The 23,482-nt window shown below is 61.5% G+C and overlaps 1 protein-coding gene across 6 annotated transcripts in view; it reads left to right on the top strand.

The window, feature by feature from the left end:
- Positions 1 to 408: 408 nt before the first annotated feature.
- The window catches only part of UVSSA (UV stimulated scaffold protein A), a 36,134-nt gene continuing 13,060 nt past the window's right edge, over positions 409 to 23,482 (top strand). Inside the window, exons 1-9 of one of the 6 annotated variants that reach the window (XM_058301700.2) lie at positions 409 to 553; positions 1,124 to 1,428; positions 2,557 to 2,656; positions 3,990 to 4,320; positions 10,706 to 10,826; positions 12,260 to 12,574; positions 12,697 to 12,809; positions 13,397 to 13,522; positions 21,566 to 21,677. In XM_058301700.2, coding sequence (XP_058157683.1) covers positions 2,559 to 2,656; positions 3,990 to 4,320; positions 10,706 to 10,826; positions 12,260 to 12,574; positions 12,697 to 12,809; positions 13,397 to 13,522; positions 21,566 to 21,677 — 1,216 coding nt within the window. In that variant the 5' untranslated portion in view covers positions 409 to 553; positions 1,124 to 1,428; positions 2,557 to 2,558. Of the gene's footprint in view, positions 1,836 to 2,556; positions 2,657 to 3,989; positions 4,321 to 10,705; positions 10,827 to 12,259; positions 12,575 to 12,696; positions 12,810 to 13,396; positions 13,523 to 21,565; positions 21,678 to 23,482 lie in introns of all 6 variants that reach the window. The other 5 variants (XM_058301711.1, XM_058301703.1, XM_058301714.2 and 2 more) reach the window with 5 other exon arrangements.

Genomic DNA, 23,482 nt, shown 5'->3' with positions numbered 1-23,482 from the left:
CAGGGCCTGGAGGCACCGTGGTCCTGAGCCACCAACAGCAGGGGCAGCACCCAATTTGCCCTCTGAGAGAACGCGCCCCTCTGCTGCAAGGGGCAAGACAGGTGCAGGGGGCCTGCTGGAGTAGGCAGGGCAGGAACGGGCGGCAGAGGGGAGCATCAGGGGCTCAAGGAGGACTGGGTGTTTGCAGCAGCAGAAGGGACCTGAAGAGCAAGCCTTCAGAGACCACCCCACCTGGGCGGCTGGGGTACCGCTCGGGGATGCAGGCCCCTGTGAAGGTGAGAGCCCAGTTGGAGGAGCAGGCCTGGGTGAGGTGTTAGCACAGCTTTGGCCGTGATAGACTGAGTGGCCACGGGGGCCATCTGGGGCAGACGTCCAGGTGGATCAAGACGCTCGTACTGAGGGGCTGGCAGTGTGGGTGGGGTGGGCCGGGCCGGCTTTTCATTCGGGCATCCTCAGAGAATACTTGCCGGCTGCAGGAGGAACGAGCCGGCAACTGAGGAACCCGGGGGCCTGCGGTGCAGGTGATGGCAGCTCACGGATCAGCCACTTGGTGGTCAGTGGGGAGCGCCCCGTGGGTGGGCTGGGGACGGGTGCCCATCCACACCGAGAAAGCTTCCTGAGGTGGCATTTGAGCAAAGACCCCAAGGAAGGGGGCCGCCTGCCGAGACTGGGGAGGCGCCTTCATGAGGGGCGTGGGGGCCAGGGTCCCGCTGGTCAGGGCAGGCGTGGCAGGGCGGGGGGTCTGCGCGGGGTCCGACCACGGGAAGGGGGAGACAGTCCCCCGAGCGCTGTGTGCCGCGCCCGGCCCCCCTCGGGGGTGAGCTCGCCCCCATCTCTCACCCGCGGACCTCCTGCACGCGGCTCCGCGTGGCCCCCAAGATCCCGCCACACCCTAGGGAGGCCAGCCCGGACCACTGGACCCCGCCTGCCCGCAGCCCCTGGGCTTCATTCCCGAGGAGGCGGCGGCGCCGGGCTGAACCCCGCCCGCTCCAGGCTCGGGGCTCCACCTGGCCGCCCGCCAGCGACGCTGGGCTCGCCACCCGCCTCGAGCCTCCGCTTCCGGGTCGCCCGCGCACGCGTCCCCTTTAAGGTCTTGCTGCGCCCTCCCGCCTCCTTTTTCTAGTGCGACGCCGTCCCACACCGCCCCCCGCGCCCGCGGGAGCGCGCCTGCGTCACCGCGCTGACCCCGGCCGTGCGGCCACACCGACCGGACACAGCGAGCCACTGGCTGCCGAGCTCGGACACACGTGACAGGAAGCGGCTAGGGCGTGACGACAGCCGAAACTTCGCGTCGCATAGCGTAAGCAGCCGTCGCCGCGCTGACGCACATCCGGGCTGAGGCGAGCCAATGGCTGCAGAGCTCTGGAGCACGTGACTGTGGACGCCGCCCAACCCGCCGGAAGGGGCGGGGCGCGGCTGCGTCGCTCGGTAGGTGTCGCCGTCGCCGTGCCCGCGGGCCGGGGTCGCGCTGGGTCCGGCCGCCATGTTCCCAGCGCGGGCCCGTGGCCGGTGGGGACCTGGCGGAGACCGCGGCCTCGTCCTCGTCGTGAGGGGAGCGTGTCCCCGTCCCGCGCCGCGTTCTGCGCCCGTCGGGCCCGTAGGGACCCGCGCGGATCCAGGCGCCCGCGAGCGCCGGGGGCGCGGGAGGGCGTCCCGGGCCCTGCTGTTGCCAGGGCTTTGCGCTCTCAGCGTTCAGTAGCAATAAACGTGGCTTTTCGCGCGTCTTTGGTGGTTACCGAGTGTAAAACGGGCCCCACTGCCCGGAGGTGCAGCGTGGACTGTGCCCCGCACCCCGGCGTTTCCGCCCTCCCCACCTTTCCAGGCCGCCCGCTGAGGTGGGAAAGCCTTGGGGCCTCTGCTTCCTCTTCTGTTGGGGGGAGTGCCTTAAGGCGGTGGGCTCGGAAAGACCAAGGGGCGCCCTGGACCTGCGGCTCCGGATACCTCAGGCTCTAGGTCCGAGCCTCTGGGCGGCTCCCCTCTCCGTCAGAGGCCGCTCTGCTTTGCAGCCGGGTGACCCACGCTGTCCCCCCGTTGCAGTTCAGGCCGCCTTTCTGTCGGCGGGTCCTCTCTTCCCTGTGGTCCCAGCCCTGTTTCCTTACAACAACCGCAACCTCAGCGCTGGAACCTGGGGTTACCACCCGGGAAACCTAGTCTCCATTCGCTCTTGCCCACTGCAGCGTTCCAGAGGCAGCCGGGTGGAACGGGGGTGAATGGTACTCGCAAGGGAAAAAATGCCTTCATTAAGTACAATTGGAAAAGGTAGCTTAGATGTAACTAAAGGTTATATTCCTGTCTAAATGTGCTACCAAACTCTGAGAATTGCAACATTCCCCAAGTTTGTCTTCGGTGCGTTTCATAATTACCACCTGGCGGGACTCACTCTTGAATTGTATTTTCCATGGGGCTCATCTCCCAGCCAGGGGCATACCCACCCCTACCTCGTGATCCCTCCCTAATAACCTGGCGTACATGGTGCTCAGTAAACACTTGTTAGTAAAACCGTGAACTGTGAGATACCAGGTTGTAACTTGGCGTCGCTGTATTACCTATTTCTAGATATGGATCAGAAACTTTCCAAGTTGGTAGAAGAGCTCACAACTTCAGGAGAGCCCCAACTGAATCCTGAGAAAATGAAAGAGCTGAAGAAAATTTGCAAGTATGTTCTAAGGCTCAGCATTTCATCGTGGCTGAGTGACCCAGTGGGTCACCTGGAGGTGTGGTGGGCTTCCTCTGGGGCCTGCCCTGCCCCTCCACGATGAACTTACCTGGGGAGGAAACACGAAGAGCACGGCCTAGAGGTGTGGGCCTCAGGAGTGTGACACTCCTCCCTGGGCACTGCCAGCCCCTCGGAGGAGCCTTCCTGCCCTGGGGCAGGTTGGGGAGGGAGAACGTACAGCCTGGGGAAGCACACTTCAGGGCCCTGCAGTTGACCCTGCGTGGTCCGTGCGCACACTCGGACGCCTGCGAGCGATGGCGTGTGCGTAACTTCTGAGGTCTCAGGTGCGTGGTGTGGTTCTAGGTGCTCATACACCTCTTTCCCGCTGAGTGACCCCTTTACCCAAGGCCCCTCTTTACCAGTGAGCGCCCCGCTTTACCAGTGGAGCACTGATAAGGGAGGGTCAGTGCCTGCTGGCTCAGCACATCATAACGTGCTCATGCCGCGTCTCGCTCTGGCAGAGGGCGAGGGTGCTGGCTGGATGTCTTCTGTGCACATGGAGATTTTGCCTTCAGGCAGCCAGAGACTGAGGGTGGGAAGGGAACGCAGGTGGCTCAGGCTCATGGCTCTCGAAGGAGACTGTAGATGATAATTTAAGTGAAGTAATTGAGGCTTGGGTCGGGTGTGGCCGCACGCTCCAGGAGATCCCTGGATCACGGTAGTTTCTGTACAGGGTCAGTAGCTGGGAAGAGGGAAGCAGAGGCAGAGGGGCTGTGTTTGCCATCTGCTCCCTGCTTTCCGTGCCACAGCTTCACCTAGCTGCAGGGGAGGCCAGCCAGGGTCTCTGTTGGGGTTGCTGTGCGCCCGGTTTACGGTTCCGTACACTAGACCAGGGATTGGCCGGCGTTCTATAAAAGGCCGGATGGTAAATGTTTTAGGCTCTGCGGGCCACACGGTTCCTCTGGCAGCTCTTAACTCCAAAAGCAGCTGTAGACCTCTAAAGGAATGGGCTGTGTCCCAATAAAACTTTATGGGTACTAAAGTTTGAGTTTCATCTAACTTTCGTATATCTCAGAGTATTGCTGTTTTGGTTTTCTCCCCCCAACCATTCAAAAATATAAAAACCATCCGTGGCTCTTGAGCCACGCAGAAGCTGGCGGTGGCTGGTTTGGCCCATGGCAGGAGTTTGCGGGTGCCGTCCTAGAAGGGGGCGGGCATTCAGCGGTGTGTCCCGCTACCAGGAGCATCTGCTCAGTTTGGGGGAGAAACTGCTGAAGGCCTTGCCCCGCAAGCAGCGGCGGGTCCTTGCCTGAGCTGGGCCCGTGCCCCCCAGGTCCTCAGAGGAGCAGCTCAGCCACGCCTACCACCTCCTGATGGCCCAGCTGAGCCAGGAGCACGCCGAGGTCCGGCTCTCCGCCTTCCGCGTCGTGGACGAGCTCTTCGCCAGGTCGCATCAGTTCAGGACGCTGGTCATCTCCAACTTGCAGGAGTTCCTGGAGCTTGCGCTGGGCACGGACCACGAGCGGCCCCTGCCCCCGCCCCGGGAGGCAGCGCAGAGGCTGAGGCAGGCCGCTGCCCGGGCTGTGGCAGGGTGGAACGACAAGTATGGCGAGGCCTACAAGAAGCTCGCCCTGGGCTTCCATTTCTTATGTCACAACAAGAAGGTAAGTTGGTCTTGCCGTGAGCAGAGTGGGCAGGAGGAGTGATGCGCCTTCCGTGTCGAGGCTGGCGCACCTGGCACCCAGCCTGCGCCTCGTCTCCTCCACTGGCCCGACGTCGCCCCCAGCTCCCCGTAGGCTCCAGTGAAGCTCCTGACGCCAGCGGCACCCTCGGGACTGTTCGGAGGCAGTGGGAGGTGCTGCCGGAGCGCGCTGGGTGCCGGGAGAGGGCTGCGTGTTAGGGGGCCGCCGTCTCCATCCCGAGCACTGCAGACAGGCTTGAGGCTCAGGACGTGGCCTCTCGGACCTGGAGGCCTCACTCCACCCCGCCTCCCCTTGACGTGCACCCCCCTGTGTCTCTCCCTTGTAAAGACCCCAGTCGTGGGCCCAGGGCCCCTCATCCAGCGGGACCTCGTCTTACCTCCTCCTGTCTGTGAAGACCCTGTTTCCACATCAGGCCCCGTTCTGAGCTTCTGGTGGAAGTGAACCTAGGGAGACACTAGAGAGCCCTCTCCAGGTGGGGCCAGCGAGGGAGCCACGGCGGGTGGGTCGCTGGAGGACAGCACTGGGCGGCAGAGCCAGCAGACGCGGTTCCTCGGTGTGTGAGCGGCATCTGCCGAAAGGCAGGTGGAAGTGTGGTCGAGCTCCTCGGGTGCAGCCCCCTTCTCAGACTGGATTCCAGGTCCCTCCCAACCTGGCAGTTCCCACTCGAGGCTCTGGTGCCTGGAGGAGCTGAGGAGTTGGCTCCGTGACCCCTGACCCCTGCCCATTGCTGTCCGCCTCGGCTGCTTGTTTCCTCTGCCCTCCCCAACAGACGGCTTCAGATTGGCTCTTGGCTGGAAGCTCACGCAGATGCATCAGCCCCAGCTCCCAGCTGCCCCCTGCAGCCCGGGGTTGCGCCTGGAGTGTGTGCCTCCCCCCCACGTCAGCAGCTGCCCTCCCAGGTGGCCGCACGAACACGCTCCTGCCTCCCCTGTGTGCTTTCTGCCTCTCTTGCTTGAAGAGAGCAGCTGCTGCTGCCCTCCAGGGACTGAGCTTCAAGGGGAACGTGTTCTTTTTGATTTAAGCTCCGTGAATGTCACAGAAAGCTCACAGAGATCCTTACTGGGTATTGATGTGGGCAAATCTTTTGTGAGACCTGTATTTAAAAATGTTTATTTTGAAGTAGTTTCAGGACAGTTGCAGAAATACTACAAACCCCATACAGAGATCTCTAACACACCCCACTAGATGCCCAGATGCCCCACATGGGGCACATTTGCCGTATCACCCTGCCTGTCCATCCATCCATCTGTTTCTCTCCCTGTCTTCATTTACGTGACTCTCCTAAACATTTGCGTGTAGATGCCTCTGCCAGCTCCTTGAAGAGACAACACTTGTGCGCATGTTTTCTGTGACCGGGTTTTCACTTTGTAGCCACCTTGAGGGCAGGTATCAAGTTCAAGCAGTTTAACAGTCATGTGAAGCTCACAGTCTACTCTCCAGGTCTTTCATATGTCCTAATGATGTCCTGTGGGGCCTTCTCCATTATTAGTTCCACTCCAGTATCATGGAGTGCATTTAGTTGTCATTATTTTATTAGCCTTTCTTTGTGGAAACATGTATGAAACATAGACTTCACCGTCTTAACCCCTCCCGAACATATCACTCAGTGGGATTAATCACATTCGCAGTGTTGTGCTACCCTCGCCACCTTCCACTTCAGAGCTTTCCTGTCACCTCAAGAGAAACCCTATACCGTCATGCATTAACTCCCTACACCCCTTTTCCCCTTCTCCTTACCCTGGGTAATGTCTTTATTTTTTTTTTTTAAGCAGTTTACTTTCTATCTTGATGAATTTGCACGTTCTAACTATTGCGTGTAAGTGGAATCATGTTGTATCTGTCCCTTTGTGTTTGACTTATTTCAGCATGACGTTGTCAAGGTTCGTCCCTGTCGTCATGTATATCAGAACCTCATTCCTTTTTAAATCTAGTAATATTTCATAGCATTTAATTTGCTAAATACTGATAATGAACTATACTGGAAATGAGTTGGCTTCTACAGTGAGACTTATTAATTTGTAAACTTACAGATCCAAGGCGGTGAAAAATGTCCAAATCAAGGCATTAGGTGAAGCTTTCTCCTCAAAGGTTGACTGCGCCTGTGGCTCTGCTGGCCTCCCCTCCCTGCAGGCCCTACGCCTCCTGAGCTCAGCTGGGACCATGTCCGCTCATCTCTCCTCTCCAGCCTCGGGCTGCAGCTTCAGGCTGCCCGTCTGTGGCTTGTCTCTTGCCGGCGTTCCCTGATCTTAACTTCTCAGTCTTTGCTACTTGTTTCTGTGTCTGTGGCTTTCTGTTCCTCTGTTCCTAAAGGACGCCAGTGAGAGGATTAAGCCCCGCCCTGGGCCGTGCAGTGTAGTCAGAGGCGCCTGGCTGAAGCAGTAAACCCAGAGGTCCTGCCTGCAGTAGGTTCACACACGCAGGAACGCATTAGCTCGGAGCACTCGCGCTTCTGGGGTCCACCCAGCTCACACTGTCACACGTGCTGTGGCCAGGCCGCAGGTGGGCAGGTGTGCACTGGGCTGTGCTTCACACTGCTGTGCACGTGTTGGTCCCCTTCCAGCTGCCACCTCTCTCTAGTGTGTGCCAAGAGTGGGGTCCCCAGGTCGTGTGGGGGGCTGTGTGTAACTCTGAGGAGCTGCCACCCTTGCCACAGCGGCTGCGCCATTTCACGCTTTCACCGATAGTGAACCAGGGTTCCTATCTCTCTATCCTCGCCAGCACTTTTCAGTTTGAAAAAAAAAAATAATAGTCATTCTAGTGGGTACCTCATTGTAGTTTTTAAAAAAAATAAGAATGAGCAATTTAAAAAATCCTTTTGTTTACATAGTTCACAGGCCTAATTTGCATGTTTTAAGTGTACAGGACAGTGTGTTGTTTTTCTTTAGTATTTTTCTGCTCATGTGCTTATTGTTTTTACTCATTGCTCGTTTTCTTCAGGAGGCACTGGCCCCCATGTGGGAGGTGGGCGCTCAACTGCTTGGGCCACGTCCGCTTCACCTCACTGTAGTTTTGGTTTGCATTTAATCCTTATTGGCTAGTGCAACTGAGCATCTTTTCCTGTGCTTACTGACCATTTGTATATCTTTTTTATAGAAATGTCTATGCATATGCTTGGTCCATTGTTTAATTTGGTTGTTTTATTTCTGTAGCGTCAGTGGTAATCCCCTCCTTTCATTTCTTATTTGTTATTTTTGTCCTTTCTTTTCTTTGTCAGTCTAGCTCAAGGTTTGTTGACTTTCTTGATCTTTTCAAATAACCAACTTTTGGTTTTATTTATCCTCTCTATTTTTCTTTTCTTACTTACCTTATCTCAACTCTAATCTTTACTGTTTGCTTTAGCTCCCTGCTGCTTTGGTTTGCTTTTCTTTCTCTGGTACCTCCAGGTGTGAGGTAGGTTACAGGCTTGAAGTCTTTCTTCTTTTCTAACGGAGCATTTAGAGCTTTTAAGTTTCATTTGCGCACTGCCTTTCTGCGTCCCATAGGTTTTGATATAGTGCGTTGCAGTCTTTATTCATTTCCAGATGAGTCTTAATTTCCATTGTGATTTTTCCTTTGACCCATTGTTTTTTTCAGTGGTGTATTGTTTAATTTCCATCTGTTGAGAATTTTCAGTTCTCCCCGTTATTGATTCTTAGCTTTATTCCATTGTGGTCAGAGAAGATACACGATGGGATTTCAGTCTTTTTAGGGTTATTGAGACTTGCTTTGTGCCCTGACCCGTGGTCTGCCGAGAGAAGGACAGTGTGTGCGGGAGAGGATGTGTGCTCTGCTGTTGGATGAAGTGCTGTACGGGTGTCTGCTAGGTCTAGCTGGTTATCTTATGTCTGGTCCACTATTTCCTCATTGATCTTTTCTTTAGATACTCTATTGGTTACTGAAAGTGGGGTATTGAAAGCCTTCTACTGTTGAAGCAGAGACATGTGTTTCTCCCATAAAATTTGGTCTTGTTTCCTTTATGTATTTTGGGGTTGTGTCATTAGGGGGATATGTTTTAATAATGATTATTTGTGCTAGATGAGTTGACCTTTTCATCAATATGTAGTGTCCTTGACTTTTCTTTTTTTAAACAGTTTTTGACTTAGTCTATTAGTGTAGCCATTCCTGCTCTCTTGATTACTGTTTGCATGGAACATCTTTTTCCATCCTTTCCCTTTTACTCTGTTCATGTCTTTAGGTCTAAGGGAAGTCTCTTGTGAGTAACATATAGTTGACTCGTTCTTTTTTATCCATTCTGCCAATTTCTGCCTTTTGTTTGGAGAATTTAACCCATTTACGTTTGCAATAACTACTGATTATGCAGGACTTTCTTCAGCCACTCTGCTCTATGGTTTTAGCAGTCAGGTCTTCTTTTCTTCAATTCTTACATTCCTGCCTGTTTTGGTATTTATTTGATCTTTGTAGTAAGCCCTTTAGAACCCTTTGCATTCTCTTCTGTGCATATTTTTCTGATTTCTCTTTGTGTTTTCCATGGGGCATAAGCTTAGTATCCTACGCCTGTAGCAGTCTTGTTGGTTTGATACCAAAATAACTTCAGGAGCTAGGCAACCGCGCTCCCGTAGCCTCCGTCCCCCAGCCTTCCCGCAGGTCTTGCCACGGATCGCTGCCTCACACGCTCAGAACCCTCGGCTTATCGTCGTTTCTCACGCACTTGTGTTTCAGGTCTTGTGTTTCAGGTCGTGTGGGAGGTGACCGCGTGTGGCTCGGCTGGCTGGCTGTCCCGCCCTGCTGCAGGTCGCTGCCTGAGGGCGGTTCGGGCTGCCGCCTGGGGGCCTTGCCTTTCCACCGCTTGGGGCCCCCTGGGGAACTTCTTACTTCTGTTACTGTGGTCTTCAGTTCTTTCTGTTTTGTTTTTTTTCAAGCTTTCTGTTTCTTTATTGATATTCTTTTTTGTTCACTTTCCTGCTTTCCTTTTGTATTTGGGCCATGTTTTCCTTTAAACCTTTGAGCATATTTAGGACCATTTTTAAAAATTCATTGTCTGGAGTGACCTAGGTCTGATCATCCTCATTGATGGTTTTCTAATGCTTTAATATTCTATTTTTCATGGACCATCACTTCCTGTTTCTTTGAGTATTTTGTAATCTTTTGTTGCAACCTGGATGTTTTGATATTTTAATGTGTTATTGCTGAAATTTCAGTTTTGAGGCATCTGTTGCTTAGCTTGTATCCAGTTAGTGTTAGCACAGAGCTGTCCTTAAAGGCCAGGAACTTACACACACAAGCGAAAAGGAAGAAAAGCTCTTCCCCAGTCTTTGCAGATTGACTGAGCAGTGCCTCCTTCGTGGCTCATCCGCACGATGGAGAGCAGCTCCAGGCCCACGCCAGGGGCCTCCCTGCTCCCTTCTGCATGCGCGTCTTGTTCTGGCCCGTGTGGTGGCCCTGTGAGTCCCGGTTTGCACAGACCTGGTGTCCCCTTTCCCCCACGCCGTCCCCTGCCCCAGGCCGCTGTGAGTCAGCTGCTCTCCCATGCCCCACCCTGCCCTGCACCCTGCCCTGCACCCTGCCCTGCCCTGCGAGGGGAGCTCTGCGAGCGCCTGAGGAGCAGGGCGAATGTCTGGTCGGGAAACCCGGGCAGGCCTTGTGGCTCACTCTCAGGCCGGCACCAGACTGACTGGCCTGGGCGCGCCTCACCCGGCTTGTGCTTGCGCAGGAGGTGGGTTGCGCTGGGCTGCGCTGGGCTGCGCTAGTGCGGGGACACAGCAGGGTCGTGGGGGCCTGGCGCTTGCCTGGTTGTAAAGTCACCCTTGCCCTGTTGTTGCTCCCCGTCTCTGTTTCTCTGTTGCCCCAGCTTTGAAGAAGGTGGTTCTCCCAGCTGGGGTTTGGGGCGGGGAGCCCAGGGCGGCTCCCCCAGGTCGATTGGCGTGGGACCAAGTAGCCTGATCTAGCTCCTCAGTTTCACTTTGTGTTCTTACATTTTTTTTTAAAGGTTTGTTTATTTTATCCCCCCCCCCACCCTGGTTGTCTGTTCTCTCTGTCTATTTGCTGCGTCGTCTTTGTCTCCTTCTGTTGTTAGCGGCAGGGGAATCTGTGTTTCTTTTTGTTGGGTCATCTTGCTGTGTCAGCTCTCCGTGTTTGTGGCACCATCCTTGGACAGGCTGCACTTTCTTTCGCACTGGGCGGCTCTCCTTACGGGGCGCACTCCTTGCGTGTGGGGCTCCCCTACGCGGGGGACACCCCTGCGTGGCAGGGCACTCCTTGCACGCATCAGCACTGCGCATGGGCCAGCTCCACACGGGTCAAGGAGGCCCGGGGTTTGAACTGCGGACCTCCCATGTGGTAGACGGACGCCCTAACCACTGGGCCAAAGTCCTTTTCCCGCGTTCTTACATTTATTCTCAAATTCTAGGTGGATTTTCAGGATGTGAATGTGAGGACTGTTGTTGAAAGAAAGAGAGAAGAGGAGAGGCAAAAGCGCTTGGTCGGCATCTATGCGGAGCGAGCCAGGCAGGCCGAGAGGGAGATGGAAGGCAAGTTGCCGGGCCAGGGGCTGCTCTGTCCCGCAGCCCCTCACCACAGAGCCTGCCTGTCCTCTGCCCTGTCCTTCCATCTTGTCTGTCCTTCTTCCAGTCACAGGCCCCTTGCAGGACCCGGGTGCAGACAGGCTGGGCACAGTCCCCGTTCCTGTTTGCAGGACGCTCCAGTGGCAGCTGGTCCTTCTCTGCCTGGACGGTGTGCCAGAGTGGGTGACGGCCACTTCCTGGAGGCCCACTGCACGGGGGCACTGAGGAGGGAGGGGAGGGGGCAGGCAGAACTCCAGGGAGGAGCCAGGAGAGGAGGGCGCGGGGGGCCTGAAGGGTCCATCCACGCAGCGGTCGAGCTTCACGCCCAGCTGAGACCTTCCAGAACGTTCACCTGCAATTTGCTCCCTGGTGGCAGCTTTCTCATGAGCGGGGGAGGCAGGGAGCACTCGGCAGATGACCACAGCGTCGCTTCTGCTGTGCAGGGGCCAAGGGGCAGGGCCCTTCATGAGCCTCTTCCGGGGAAGCCGGCTGCCGTGGTCAGGGTGGGCTGGCAGCTCTACGCCCACTTCTCCCCAGTATGGCGTGTGGCTTCCCCTGGGCGCAGGGCCCGGCGCTGAGACTCCTGCCTCGAGCCTCGGGGCTGCCGGGTTCCGGCTCAAGGTCTGGGCGGGCCTTTCCTCAAGTTTCGCATCTCCCCCTGCCTCTCGTGGGGTGGCCACGCAGCGTGTCTGTGACTTCCCCAGCAGGCGTGGGGGGTGGGAAGGGGTAGACAGGTTGAGGAGGACAGGGATGTGGGACAGAGTGGGGAGGCGGGGAGGCGGGGGGCGCGGGACGGGGTCCGCAGCCGTCCCCAGAGGGAGCCCTCCGCACTGCTGGGGTGGCCCAGCCCTGGAGCCTCCTGCCGGCGCATGCCTCCCCCAGAGACCTGGGGGGCTGCCACAGGGCATGGGGGGCCCGGCCTCAACTGTGCTGGCTGCAGCTGTGGTCAGGGCCGGTGGTGGGGTGGCCTCGTGCCTCCCTGCGGGCAGCTGTCTCCCCGTCAGTCAGTCCTGCTCCCCGTTGGTCCTGCCCCCCCGTCGGTCCTGTTCCACCCGTTGGTCCCGTCCCCCCTGTTGGTCCTTTCCTCCCCCCGTTGGTTGTCCCCCCCCCATTGTTCCCATCCCCCTTCTTGTTCCTGTCCCCCCCATTGGTCCTGTCCCCCCGTTGGTCCTCCCCCCTCTTGTTCCTGTCCCCCCATTGCTCCTGGCTGCCCCTGGGCCTTCATGAGTACCTGAGCCCCATCCCAGCACAGGTCAGGTCTGCGGTGCTGCCGGCTCTCTTGGGGCACCGAGGAGCCCCTAGCCGGGCGGAGCATCCTCTGGGCCCACCCTGGGGAAGACCCTCCCCCAGGGTCGGCGCCACGCCCTGGAGTGAGCTGGGGCCTCTCGCTCCCTCGGCAGAAATGTCTGGAGAAATCCGAGCCTGCCTGGCGGAGGTGGACGGCTGCTTCCGGCTGCTGATGCTGTGCGACTGGGCCCCCGCCCCCCGCCCCCCGAGCCCAGGCCGTGCCCAGGACCTCTGGGAGCCAGAGCAGCCTTGCTGCAGCCGGGCCCTTCTTGCCAACCCCCTCGGCCCGGGGGCTGGCGGGCTCTGGCCGCCCGGGGAGGGGCCGCCGGACGTGGCCTCAGGGAGCTCATCTGAGGATGAGGACGCGTTTGTCCGGAGCCACGGGCTGGGCTCCCGCAAGTATGCGCTGGACCTGGAGCTCTCGGCAGGTACAGCCCTGTGCTCCTCAGGCTCAGGCCCAGGTCATCGCCGCGCCCCTCAGCCTCCCAGCAGCGCGTGTCCCCCGGCACCTGCCAGAGCCCGCGCCTGCTTCCCCCGTCCCTTGTTGCAGATGACCTGAAAGTGCGCGAGGATGAGGACAACGGCCCCGTCGTCCATGCTGCGCAGGACGCACTCAGGCTCGTCCATAACAAGTTCCTGCCTGCCGTGTGCTCCTGGGTGCAGGTGAGGGCGGCTCACGGAGCGGGAGGCTTGGGGAATGGGGGCTCGGGGAGTGGGGGGCTCGCTGAGTGGGGGGATTGGGGAGTGGGGGGGGCTCGCAGAGTGGGGGGCTTATGGGGGGCGGCTCGGGGAGTGGGGGGACTTGCGGGGGGTGCGGCTCAGGGAGTGGGGGCACCTCGGAGTGGGGATGGCTCAGGGCTCAGGGAGGGTGGGGGGCTCGGGGAATGGGGAGGGTGGCTTGGGGAATGGGGGGCATCTCGGGGAATGGGGTGGCTCGTGGCGTGGGGAGCTTGGGGCGTGGGGCATGGGGCCTCAGGGAGTGGGGGCCTTGGCTCCCTGAGCGCCGTGGCTTGCCCACTTTGCGTCGGTTCCTGTGTTGGACTCGTAGCCCCCAGCTGGAGTGCGCAGAGCAGTGAGCACGGGGAGGTGGTGCCCGGGGGCTCAGGAGGGAGTGGCAGGAGGGGCCATCTCGGCCTCTGCACCTGGCGGCTGGTGGCTGTCCCCGGAGCTCTGCCTGGGCTCGTCAGGACTCGGGTCTCCTCCCCGGGGATGCACTTGGGGGCGGCAGTGACCGGCGCCTCCGTGTGCAGCTGTTCACGCGTGCGGGGATCCACGACGAGCGGCTGCGGGGCGCCCTTGACCTCAAGGCGGAGTTGGACATCGCTGTCAGGAAGGCCCAGGAGCTCGGCCTCCAGCCTGCAGGAGGGCGCAGGACGGTGAGTGCCGCCGTGGGTGCACGGGGGCGGGTGCTGGCGGCCCTTCGCCGTCACTGTCCCACTGCGCCTTGAAGGCCCTCGGGCTCCCTCCTCGCTCACTGGGAGCTGGGGGCAAGGGCAGCGGCCGTGGGCGGAGACTCTGGCTGGAGGGGGTGCCCAGGGGTGCCCGGGGGAGTGGGAGCAGCTCCCAGCGACCAGGAGGCAGCAGTCGGGGCGGGGTGCTGCAGCCGGCCAAGCTGGAGGCACCGTCCTGGCCCGCGCGGTCGGCCGAAGCAGAGCGACCCGGACTGAGCCCTCATGTGGGGTGCAGCCACAGAGGGGGTGGTGGGACGCGAGCGCTGCACCCCCAAACAGCCTGGGGCCGCCAGGAAGGGGGGGCCTGTTCCCACGACACTCCTCCAGGGCCCTACACCTGCGCTGGGCGTGGGGCTCCTGCGGGCAGGAGGGTGGGGCGACGCGGGGCGACTTGGGGCACGGCTTGGGAGCCGGAAGCCAGCCGGTGTCGGCCCAGCCAGGCCCTGGGGGACAGGCAGAGGGCGGGGCGGGCCCCCGAGCTCCTGTCCCGAAAGAGGCGTCGCCAACTCTCCGGGTCCCCAGAGGAGCCTAGTGCAGAGAGAGCTGTGGTCCTTGCGAAGGAGGAGACCAAGGTCAAAGCCGGCCGGGCCCAGGTCGAGCGAGGGCGCCGCAGGCTCCCCAGCGCCCTGCTGCAGGTGCCCGGTCGCCGCTGCCCGGCCTGTCCAGGCCGAACGGCCCCGCGGGAAGTGCGGTGAAGACGCCTGCCAGGCAGGCTGTGGACAGGCCGGCTCGAGCTCCGCCTGCCCGCGGCCAGCAGAGGGCGCTTGCTCTTCTCCCTGGGCTGTGCGGCCGCCTTCGCTTACGTTGTTTCAGTGGGTTTTGAGCCAAATACAAAGTAAAAAAGAAGGTAGTTTTCTAGTTGTGGAGGGGTCTGAATTTACCCCTGAACCTCGGCGTATCGTCAGTCACGTGGGAGTCCAGACGGGGTGTCACCCAGAGCCGCCCTGAGCAGGAGGGCCGGGGTGCCTGGGACCCCACCCCACCCCACGTCTGCCCAGCGTATGCCAGCAGAGCCGCCGTGGGTGCCGAGGCCGGCATGTGTGGGGGTGGCTGCGAGGGCCACTAGCATCGGGTCAGCCGGCCGGTCCTCCTGGGCCTGGCATGTGGGCGGAGCCTTCTGGAGTACGGGGGCTGCTCCCGGCCTCCTTGGGGGCCGCTGGCGGGGGCAGGTCTCGGTGCTGCTGGCCGGCTGCGTCCTGCCAGGCGGGGTGACCGAGGCCCGGGCAGCGGCAGGGCCCACACAGCTCCTCTGTTCCCGTCGGGCCACGGCTGCGTGGAGCACAGGGCTTCTGGCAGGTGCGCTGGCCCTGGGGCGTCTGCGGTGTGAGCGTGCTGACTGGGGTGGTATGGGCTTGCAGCACACGCTGCGTGCGCAGTGGAGGCATCCTGCCTGTGGCGCTGCGGCTCTCCCAGCCCGGGGTGTCCTTGCAGTGCCTCCAGGGCTTGTCGGCCTCCCCTCGCGGCTGCAGCCTGGTCAGGCCTGCTGACCTTCGTCCTGTCACTGCTGAGTGGGGGCTGCTGCTCCCGCCCGGCACCACCCTCCCTGCTGAGCAGCCTCAATCCCGGGGTGAAGGCCTTGGCCGTAGGCAAGTGGCGGTACTGACCCCTCCCCAGGCTAGGGCCATGAGACCGGTCAGCGCAGTCAGGGCCCCTGGGTGGCCAACCTGAGCGGTCACGGGGTCTGCGGACGAGCTCACGGGGCCAGGACGACGGCTGCGGGATGAGTGGAGGCGCGTGGCCACATACCTGGGCGCGTGGCGGGGTCCGCTCCCCAGGCCTCTGCGCAGGAAGAGGAAGCGGCTCCTCCTGCCTTGTCAGCTGGATGGACGCCTTCCAGACCTTTCCACAAGCCGATCTTGCGGGAAGCCCTGGGGAGCGCGTGGAGCGGCTGCAGTGCGGCGGCCGCTGCAGATGGAGTGATTGGCGCTCGCGGCAGCCTGGCCGGGAGCAGCCGCTTCCCAGAATAGCTGCGGCCGCCGCGCTGCGCCTCTCCTGGCGCTCCTGAGGTGGCGGGGCCTGAGGACGCCCCTGTTAATTAGAGGCCCTTTAATTAGAAATTATGAGCGAGCTGCTCTTTGCTAATTTTCAAATAAAATTTACGGACGGTTTAAATCGTTGGCCTCAGCGTTTCCCCGTTTAACACGGGATTGGCATCGTTAACTCCGCGTGGGGAACAGCCAGGCTGAGGCTGCTAATTCAATCACACGTGATTTAGGTCTTCCAGAACTTTTGACAGACGCAGGAGGGACATGGACAGACGTGGCTGCTGGCCCGAGGCGGCAGGAGCCCAGGCCCTCGGGAGCAGCGCGCTGCGCGGGGCCTGTCTGTCCACCCCGTGTCGCCCCGTGTCGTTTTCCTGTTGACACAGATATTCTGTCTTTGAAAAATACTTCAGCCAGTTTGAATATGTTTAAAGGTTTGTTTTATAGGGTCTCCGTCTCGTTCCGTTGGGAAGGAGGCCGGGGATAAATCTCAGGTGGGTCGATACTGAGGATCATTCGGTAGATTTAGCTTCCAGCCTCGATCCGCTCGTGGATGGGGTAATAATCCATGGCTGTTACATCGCTTAAACTGATAAAACCCTTTGAAACTTTTAAATTGCTTGCTGTTTAATTATGTAGCTAAGATTGCCAGTTATTGCGTATTGTGTAATTAACAAAGTATTAATTTCCTTCCAGCCAGTAAGTCAGAAAAAATAATTTTAAGCATCAGTCTCTGTAACACTTTCAGCAGTGGCATTTTTTGTTTAGTTGCTTAAGAGGCTAAAAACACCCACGTGACACTTCTGTGCTGCAGGCGTGAGCCCCTTGTGGCAGTGGACGCCGAGGTCACCCGCGAGCGCAGGCGCTGGCCCCCCAGCCCTCAGGGCCCCTAGGCCAGCCCCGCCCAGGCCCCGCCTTCAGGGCTGGTACAGAGCGGCCGGCCCCTCGGCTCTGGGCACCCATGCTGGGGAGTTCTGTGTCCCCTGAGAGCTGCGTGCACGTGGCTTCCTTTGGGTGACAAGGACAGACGCAGGGACCAGTGGAATGTGGGACGCTGCCGGCAGCTCAGGAAGGCAGGAGCTAAATCAGCCGTCATCAGGGCGCCCGCGGTGCCGGCGGCCTTGCCGGGTGATGCGCCAGCTCCATCACGCTCAAGGCCACGCGCTGCGCCCAGGGACGGGGGCAGGGAGGGAGGGGCGAGAGCTGGGCTGCGCCCGCTCCCTGCGCCTGGCAGCCCCCCCTGCCCACCCTCCTCTGCCCGCACCCCCGCCCAGCAGCTCCCTACCTGACAGCCCCCCCCCCGGCAGCTCCCGCGCTTGTCCACCCCCCTGCCCGGCAGCCCCCCTACCTGATAGCTCCTCCCCGCCTGGCCCCCCTCACCCAGCAGGTCTGCCTGCCTGGCTGTTCCCGCCCGGCAGCTGCCCCTGCCCGCCCTCCCCGGCAGCCCCCACCTGACAGCCCCTCCCTGCCCGGCCGTCCCCACCCAGCAGCTCACCTGCCTGCCCCCCCTCACCCGGCAGCCCCCCACCTGACAGCCCCCTCCCTGCCTGGCAGCCCCCATCTGACAGCCCCTCCCTGCCCGGCAGCTCCCCCTGCCCACCACCTCCTGCCTAAGCCCTGAAGCACAGGCAGCCCCCTGCCCAGGGGCGGGGCCAGGCTCATCAGACACCGTGTCCCAAACGTGCAGGATGCCCTCTGCGCCCTCGCGCAGTGTCCCGCCGTTCTGAGGAGACCCTGCGGGGGGTCTGCTGCGACCCCTCTCTTCAAGGTGTGGCAAGAGCCGCCCCGCCCGGGCCGGGCTGCCCATGGGAAGGACCTCCTGACCAGGGCCCAGATGCCCGCGTGCTGCGCGCCCCGCCCTCCACCCTCCCGGTCTCGGGTCCCCATGAGCTCGGCCATGACCCTCGCCTGTGAAGATCAGGTCAGGCTCACGCAGGTGGGCCTCTCCTACACCTGGGTGTGACGTGTGTGTGGGTGTGTGTGCAGGTTGTGCGCATGCGTGCCATGTGCACGCACAAGGATGTGTACGTGTGTTCGTGGGGTGTGTGCCTGTGTGGTACGTACACTGCATGGGATGTGTGTGCGCGGGTGTGCAAGTGTGCGCGGGTGTGCGAGTGTGCGCTCGTTTCCAAGGCCGAAGCCCCCTCCTTGGGGTGCTTGTGGAGGCGCCGAGCCCCAGCGCTGAGGCCACGGGCTGCGCAGAGCGGGTGCACGGCTGCTGGGTGCGATGCCAGCCCGTGTGAGGGGTGGGCAGCCTGGTGGTGGCGTGGCGGCTCCGCAGCGCACGCTCAGGGCCCAGCCCGTGCAGCGGGAGCGGCTGCGCGGCTCCTCAGGACGCGGTCGCAGCTGGGGCTGCCTGGGGGCTTGGCCGAGGGCCAGCAGAGCAGGGCCTGCTTGGAAATGGCCAGTGGGCGCCACGGGGGCAAACGACCGCCACGGTGCCTCCTCGCCGGCAGTCCCCGGCCCGCTGCTGGTCCAGACATGTCAGTGTCCAGGGTGGGGGGAGCTGCTTCTCTCCTCTGACAGGAGCACTGGTTTTAGAACTAGGCTCCCCAGCGAGGCTGTCACCCCGGAAGACGCCGATTTGCTTCAGAACGTTCCTCACAGGTCTCTGTTTAGAGGTGAAAATGGTCTTCCGAAGCCTGGGCCGCACCTGGGCAGTTTCGTCCTGGCGGTGACCTGGGCCGCCCGTCCAGCAGGGTCGCCGTGCTCTGCCCGGCCGGCTGCAGCCCCCGCAGAGGTGCGCCCTGGCAGTGCGCAGAATCAAGGAGACATTAGCCTGGCGGTGATTTGCACGGCCTTCCAGGGAGGGCATTAGCATATAAATAGCAGATGCAATGACGACCATCACAGCTGAGTACGTTTAATTTTTAGTTTATAAGATAGAATGGGTTTTTAAATGCGTGGCCATCAAGCCTGCTGAAAGACAAATGAAGTTGAGAGTTCACTTGTCTGACCATGCCTTACATCATTTTTTTTTTTTAAAAAGGGAAACAGACACACATAAAACTGAACAAAAGTGATTTCTTGGGTGAAAAGTAATTGAGATTGCGCACCAAGTTAATTAGATGGTACAAAATTTATTTAATGGCCCCAGCCGTCCGCGAGCAGCGCTTTTGGGGCACAGAGAGGCCTCTGCGGTGCCGGCCCTCCCCGACCGCCCCGGGCGTTGGCGACCTCACCATGCTGAGCCCGTGGGCTGATTGTGCTGTGTATTTTAGCCATTTTATGGCTTGTTTAATTACTATCTCGAGGTTCATTTTTCTAAATCCTTTTAACTCTGGGTGAAAATCACTGCCCGAAGCCAGCACGAGGCCCGCAGTGCGTCTTCGGGCCTTGTGAGGGCCGCTGTATGCTGCCATCGCTCAGTGCGCAGCGAGTCTCTGTCGTCCTGCCGTACCCACGCTGGGTGACTGCTTGGGCCCTCACCACGGGCGGCCATGCCCCGTGGCAGCCGCTCCAGGCGGGCATCCCCTGGGCTCACTGGGTGCGGCGGCCCCGGGGTGGCAGCTGTGGACCTCGGTCCCCGGGCGGGAGGGGTCTGGTTTCGCTCCCCCGCGTCCAGTGTTTTATCGTGCTCAGAAGCTCGGCTCTGGGTGGCTTAAAAGCAAATTCTGTGTCTGGCACCGTTTGGAAAGCCTGGGCCCTGACGCCGGAGGCTCCGTAGAGCACAGCGACCTCTCGGCATTCACCCCACCCGTGGGCTCCCGGGCCCGCCAGCTGCCACCGCCTGCGCCCCTGCGCACCTTTGACCTTGAGCACAGGTCCCACCACAGCCCCCATCTGGAACCACGCGGTCTTCTCCGAGGTGGAAGGGGTACGTTGGCGTGGCCAGGCAGCTGTTCCCGTGAGGGCCACTGACCTGGCCATGCAGGAAGGCCTTCATGCCTGCAGAGGCGCGGGGCCGGGCTGGAGCCAGTGAGCTGGAGAGTGCGTCTGCCTCGCCGCGTCGCGAGGTCGCTGCCTGTCCCCTGCCGTGGGTCAGGATGCAGGTTCATCACCGTGGGCGCCCCGCGTGCCGGGTTCACCCCGTGAATTAAACCTTGAGAGTGGACGCTTTGGGGCTTCAGCTGGCGTCGGTGGCAGAGCCTCAGTCCTGGTGCCTGTGGCCCGAGCGGGGTCCTGGCCTCGACGTCGTTGGCAGGTGCAGAGGGCAGCTGGCAGGAGCCGGCACCTGAGAGCGCTGCCCGCAGGGCCTGGAGAGCTAGCCGCAAGAGGACCGCACCTTCCAGGGGTCTTCAGAGGCCGCTGGGACCCGCGCGCGGCGCTAACGTAGGAACAAAGCGGCACGCGGGCCGCGTCCTCAGGCATGGGTCGAATGGCTCCAGCTGCAGAGAAAGAAGGGGTACTTCCTAATAGTTAGCTAAGCAGTTGAGTACTTTTTAGGGAATGAAAATTTAATAAAAGTCTTCAGTGAAATTCAAGGGTGTGAGCAATAAGCATAATATTTTATGAAAACGACCCCCATATTTAAAACCTGGCGCTCTGTTATGCATTGTAGCACCAAGCCCACATCTACCTTTTAGAAAATTAAAACACATAAATTCTGTTTAGTGTTGGCTACGCGCGGCGCTAGCCGAGCACCGTCATCCTGGAACCTTGGGCTGCTTTCCACCTTTCATAAATTCCTGGGTAGATTCTATACAAAAATAATTTTCAGGTCCGTGGCTCATTGTTATTCAAACGTGATTGATCGTCGTCATTTGCTCAGCGCGGGAGTTAAGTGCCCCTGTCATTTCCAAAGAGTATAATTGGGACGTTTCACAGGTCAGCGGCGGAGACAGGCTTCCCTTTTGATCAGTGTTAGACTGATAACAAAAATTACACTTTCCGTGATGAATGTCCCTGCGCTCCCCCGACACAGCCGAGGCTTGTGCCTAAACACAGCCCGCTGGCGTCTGGTTGCGCCTCGGGCAGGGCCCTGCGGGTCCCGGCTGGGCCCCCGGCTGGTGCCTCCCGCCCACTTTGGGTTGGTCTCGGCGCACGCGCGGCCCCTCCACCGCTGGACAGCCCTGGGTTGTGGCGAGTGACGAGAGCCCTCCCTGTGCCTGGGAACAAAGGGCTCGGCGGGGCCGGCTGGAGCGCGGTGCCCGGGAGTAAGGGTGCGTGTCAGCGTGCAGCGCCGTTGCCCCCACGGCCCTCACCCGGCCCCTACCACGGCCAGGGGCCTGGGCAGAGCCCCTCTGGACCTTTCTGCAGTCGGGCTGGACATGACTGCAGAAGTGGCGTGGGGGGTCCCTGGGGCCGCCCTGAGCTGTGTGCGCCTTCCCCTTGGCCGGGATCTGGGGGCAGGGTGGGTGTGGGCGGTGGGCTCTTCCCTGGTCGGGGGTGTGCGGGAGAGTCCAGGGTGGCAGGGTAGAGGGGGCCAAGCCAGCAGAGGGGTGTTCCCTGAGCGCACCTGCCCAGGCAGGGTGGCCGGAGCCGGCAGCTGGCCCCGGGAGCCGTCTTGATGAGACAGTGGAGCCCGCTTGGGGTCTCTGGCCGCTTGCCCAGCCAGGATGGGGAGGGGCTGCTGCCTGTGTTCCCCGCCCATACCCCCTCGAGAGGCCAGATGGGGCGGGGCAGGGAGGGGCCAGGAGGGGCAGGGCTGGTCTCCTGGGCTCCTCCGTCCCGGCTGCAGCCAGGGCTCAGGCACAGTCGCCCCCAGGGACCGGCCGTGCCGAAATCGGCCAGTCGGGAAGAGCTCCTTTAGGTGTTCTTGTCGACAGACGGCCTTTAAGGGCCTAACGCTCCAGGGACGCCTGGCCTGGCTCTGCGCCGCTCAGCACAGCTTGGCTTTGGCGTAGCGCTGACCTGCATCGCCTGGCCAAGCCGACGTGGCCTTGTGCCTGGTTGGAGGAAGCTGCTTCCCCATCGGGAGCTGTGCAGAAGTGTGCGCGTCCGCTCGCAAGGCCTGCAGAGCCGTGGCCCGGGCGCTCGTGTGCAGGGCAGGAGGCTGGCCCTGGGGCGCTGCGGGGCTCACGTGTGCTCGGGGCTGTCTCCACAGGCCGAGGCCTCGGGTGACGGGGACGACGACGACGACGACGACGAGTTTGTAGAGGTCCCAGAGAAGGAGGGCTACGAGGCCCACGTCCCCGCCCACCTGCGGCTTGAGTGTGGTGAGTGCGGCCTGCCCGCCGGAGATGCCCGCACCCCTTCTCTGCAGCAGTGAGACTTGTCGATTCGCGTCGCGGCCTGTGAGACGGAGCGTGGGTTAGCTCGAAGAGCGTGGATTTCCAGGCCTCTCGAGTGTGCAGGCAGAGCCCACGCCAGGCCCCCGTGCGGCGTGTGCTGCCCGTGTCTGCCAGTGGCCCCGTGTGCCAGGGCGTCGGGAGGACGCCTCGAGCAGGTGCAGCCAACACTTGGCCTGCTTCCCGCCCCGGGCGCCCCGTCGAGCAGGAGACCCTGGCCGGCTGCCCCAGCCGCCCTCCGCCTCACCCTCGTGTGCACTCCGGGACCCTGAGCCCGGCTGCACTGTGCCTTTGGCTCCAGCCCTGCTCCTGGGAAGCCCCTCGCCCTGGCGTGTCCCCCCAGCCCCTCACCCCTGAGATGGGCTTCTGCCCATCTGGTTTCCGCTGCCCTTGCCCTTCCCAGAATGGAACTGCCCACGGGGGCCTCGCCTGGGGTGCTGGGGCCTGGCCCCTCCTGCGAGGCACCTGCAGGCACGGGGACCGCCCCGCCCCACCCTCCAGGCTCGGGGCCGCAGGAGGTCAGGGGCTGCTGGGGGCGTGGGCCAGGCCAGGGTGCAGGACACCGTGCCCGCAGGAGCCGGGGTGTGTGGCGGGACCGGGCGCTGCCCGAGGTGGAGGGAGCGCCCTGCCAGCTGCGGAGAGGGCGAGGGCGAGAAGGCCCCGAGGGCGGGCCCTGCGGCCCCTGAACGCAGCTCCCGCGCCGGCCGCCTCCACGGCGCGTTTTCAGTGTACGCCCACGAGCCTGGCTTCCGGGCCCCGTGGAAGCTGCGCGCTGAGGAGCCCGGTGGCCCTGTTCTTTCTTGTTTCTTTCTCTGAGTTTTCACCAAGGGGCTTTTATCTTCCCCTTAATCCCACCGTTTCTGTCAGGACATAATCTCTTTCTCAAATTTACATTTTAATTACAAGGCCAGCTGAACTAGGCAAAATCAATACCGGCAGCGCGGCCACCTCACTCGAGCTGAGGCCGGGCCTCTCCATTTCCTCCCATCGATTGGTCTCGCCCCGCTGTCTGCACAGCGCGCCAGGCCCGGCGCTGCCGAGGGGGCCGTTTAAAGGAAGGGGGCTGGGGCGTTTTCAGGTCCTCCTAAAGGCCGGCGTGGGGGTAAGTGAGCCGAGGCTGCCGCGTGCGCCGCGCACACCCCCGACGCCCGGCCCTTCCTGCGCACGCCTGCCCGGGGAGTGTCCCGAGCGTGCCGGCCGGTTTCTGAGCGGTGTGGCGAGGGCAGCATCTGGAGCGCCTGCTGTGGCGCGCGCTGTCCTGTCAGAGCCCGCAGACGCCAAGTTGGCGCCGAGCACAGGTCTTGTGTTTGTTGGGGACTCGGGGGCGTTCTTGTGTCGGTCGTCTGGCCTTCGCTCTGAGCGGCACGTCGTTCCCTGAGGAGGCCAGCCCCGCATGTGTACGCGTGTGTTGCGCGCCGCGTGCCTGCACTGGCAGGACAGCTGCTTGCTCAAGTCCAGGCAGGGCTCCTGGCAGCGCCGGTCGCCGTGCCTGGGAGGTGGGCCCAGTGGCGGCACGTGGGCCCCGGCTGGTTCTGGAAGGCGGACTGGGCCGCACCTGAGGGTCTCGGAGGGCACGATGCCTGGAGGGCCCCGAGGACCCTGCGCCACTTCTCCAGCCTCAGCCACGGGAACACCGGCTCGGCCAGGCCCAGCGAACGCCGCAGAGGGCAGACCTGAGAGCCGGCTCTCGGGCGCCTACAGGCGCTGCTGCGGCGTTCAGACTGTGCCCCCCG

The sequence above is a fragment of the Dasypus novemcinctus genome, chromosome 1 (genome assembly GCF_030445035.2).
Source record: "Dasypus novemcinctus isolate mDasNov1 chromosome 1, mDasNov1.1.hap2, whole genome shotgun sequence".
Classification (NCBI taxonomy): Eukaryota; Metazoa; Chordata; class Mammalia; order Cingulata; family Dasypodidae; genus Dasypus; species Dasypus novemcinctus.
The sequence above is the reverse complement of the archived record's forward strand: the minus strand, read 5'-3'. Positions and strand labels throughout refer to the sequence as shown.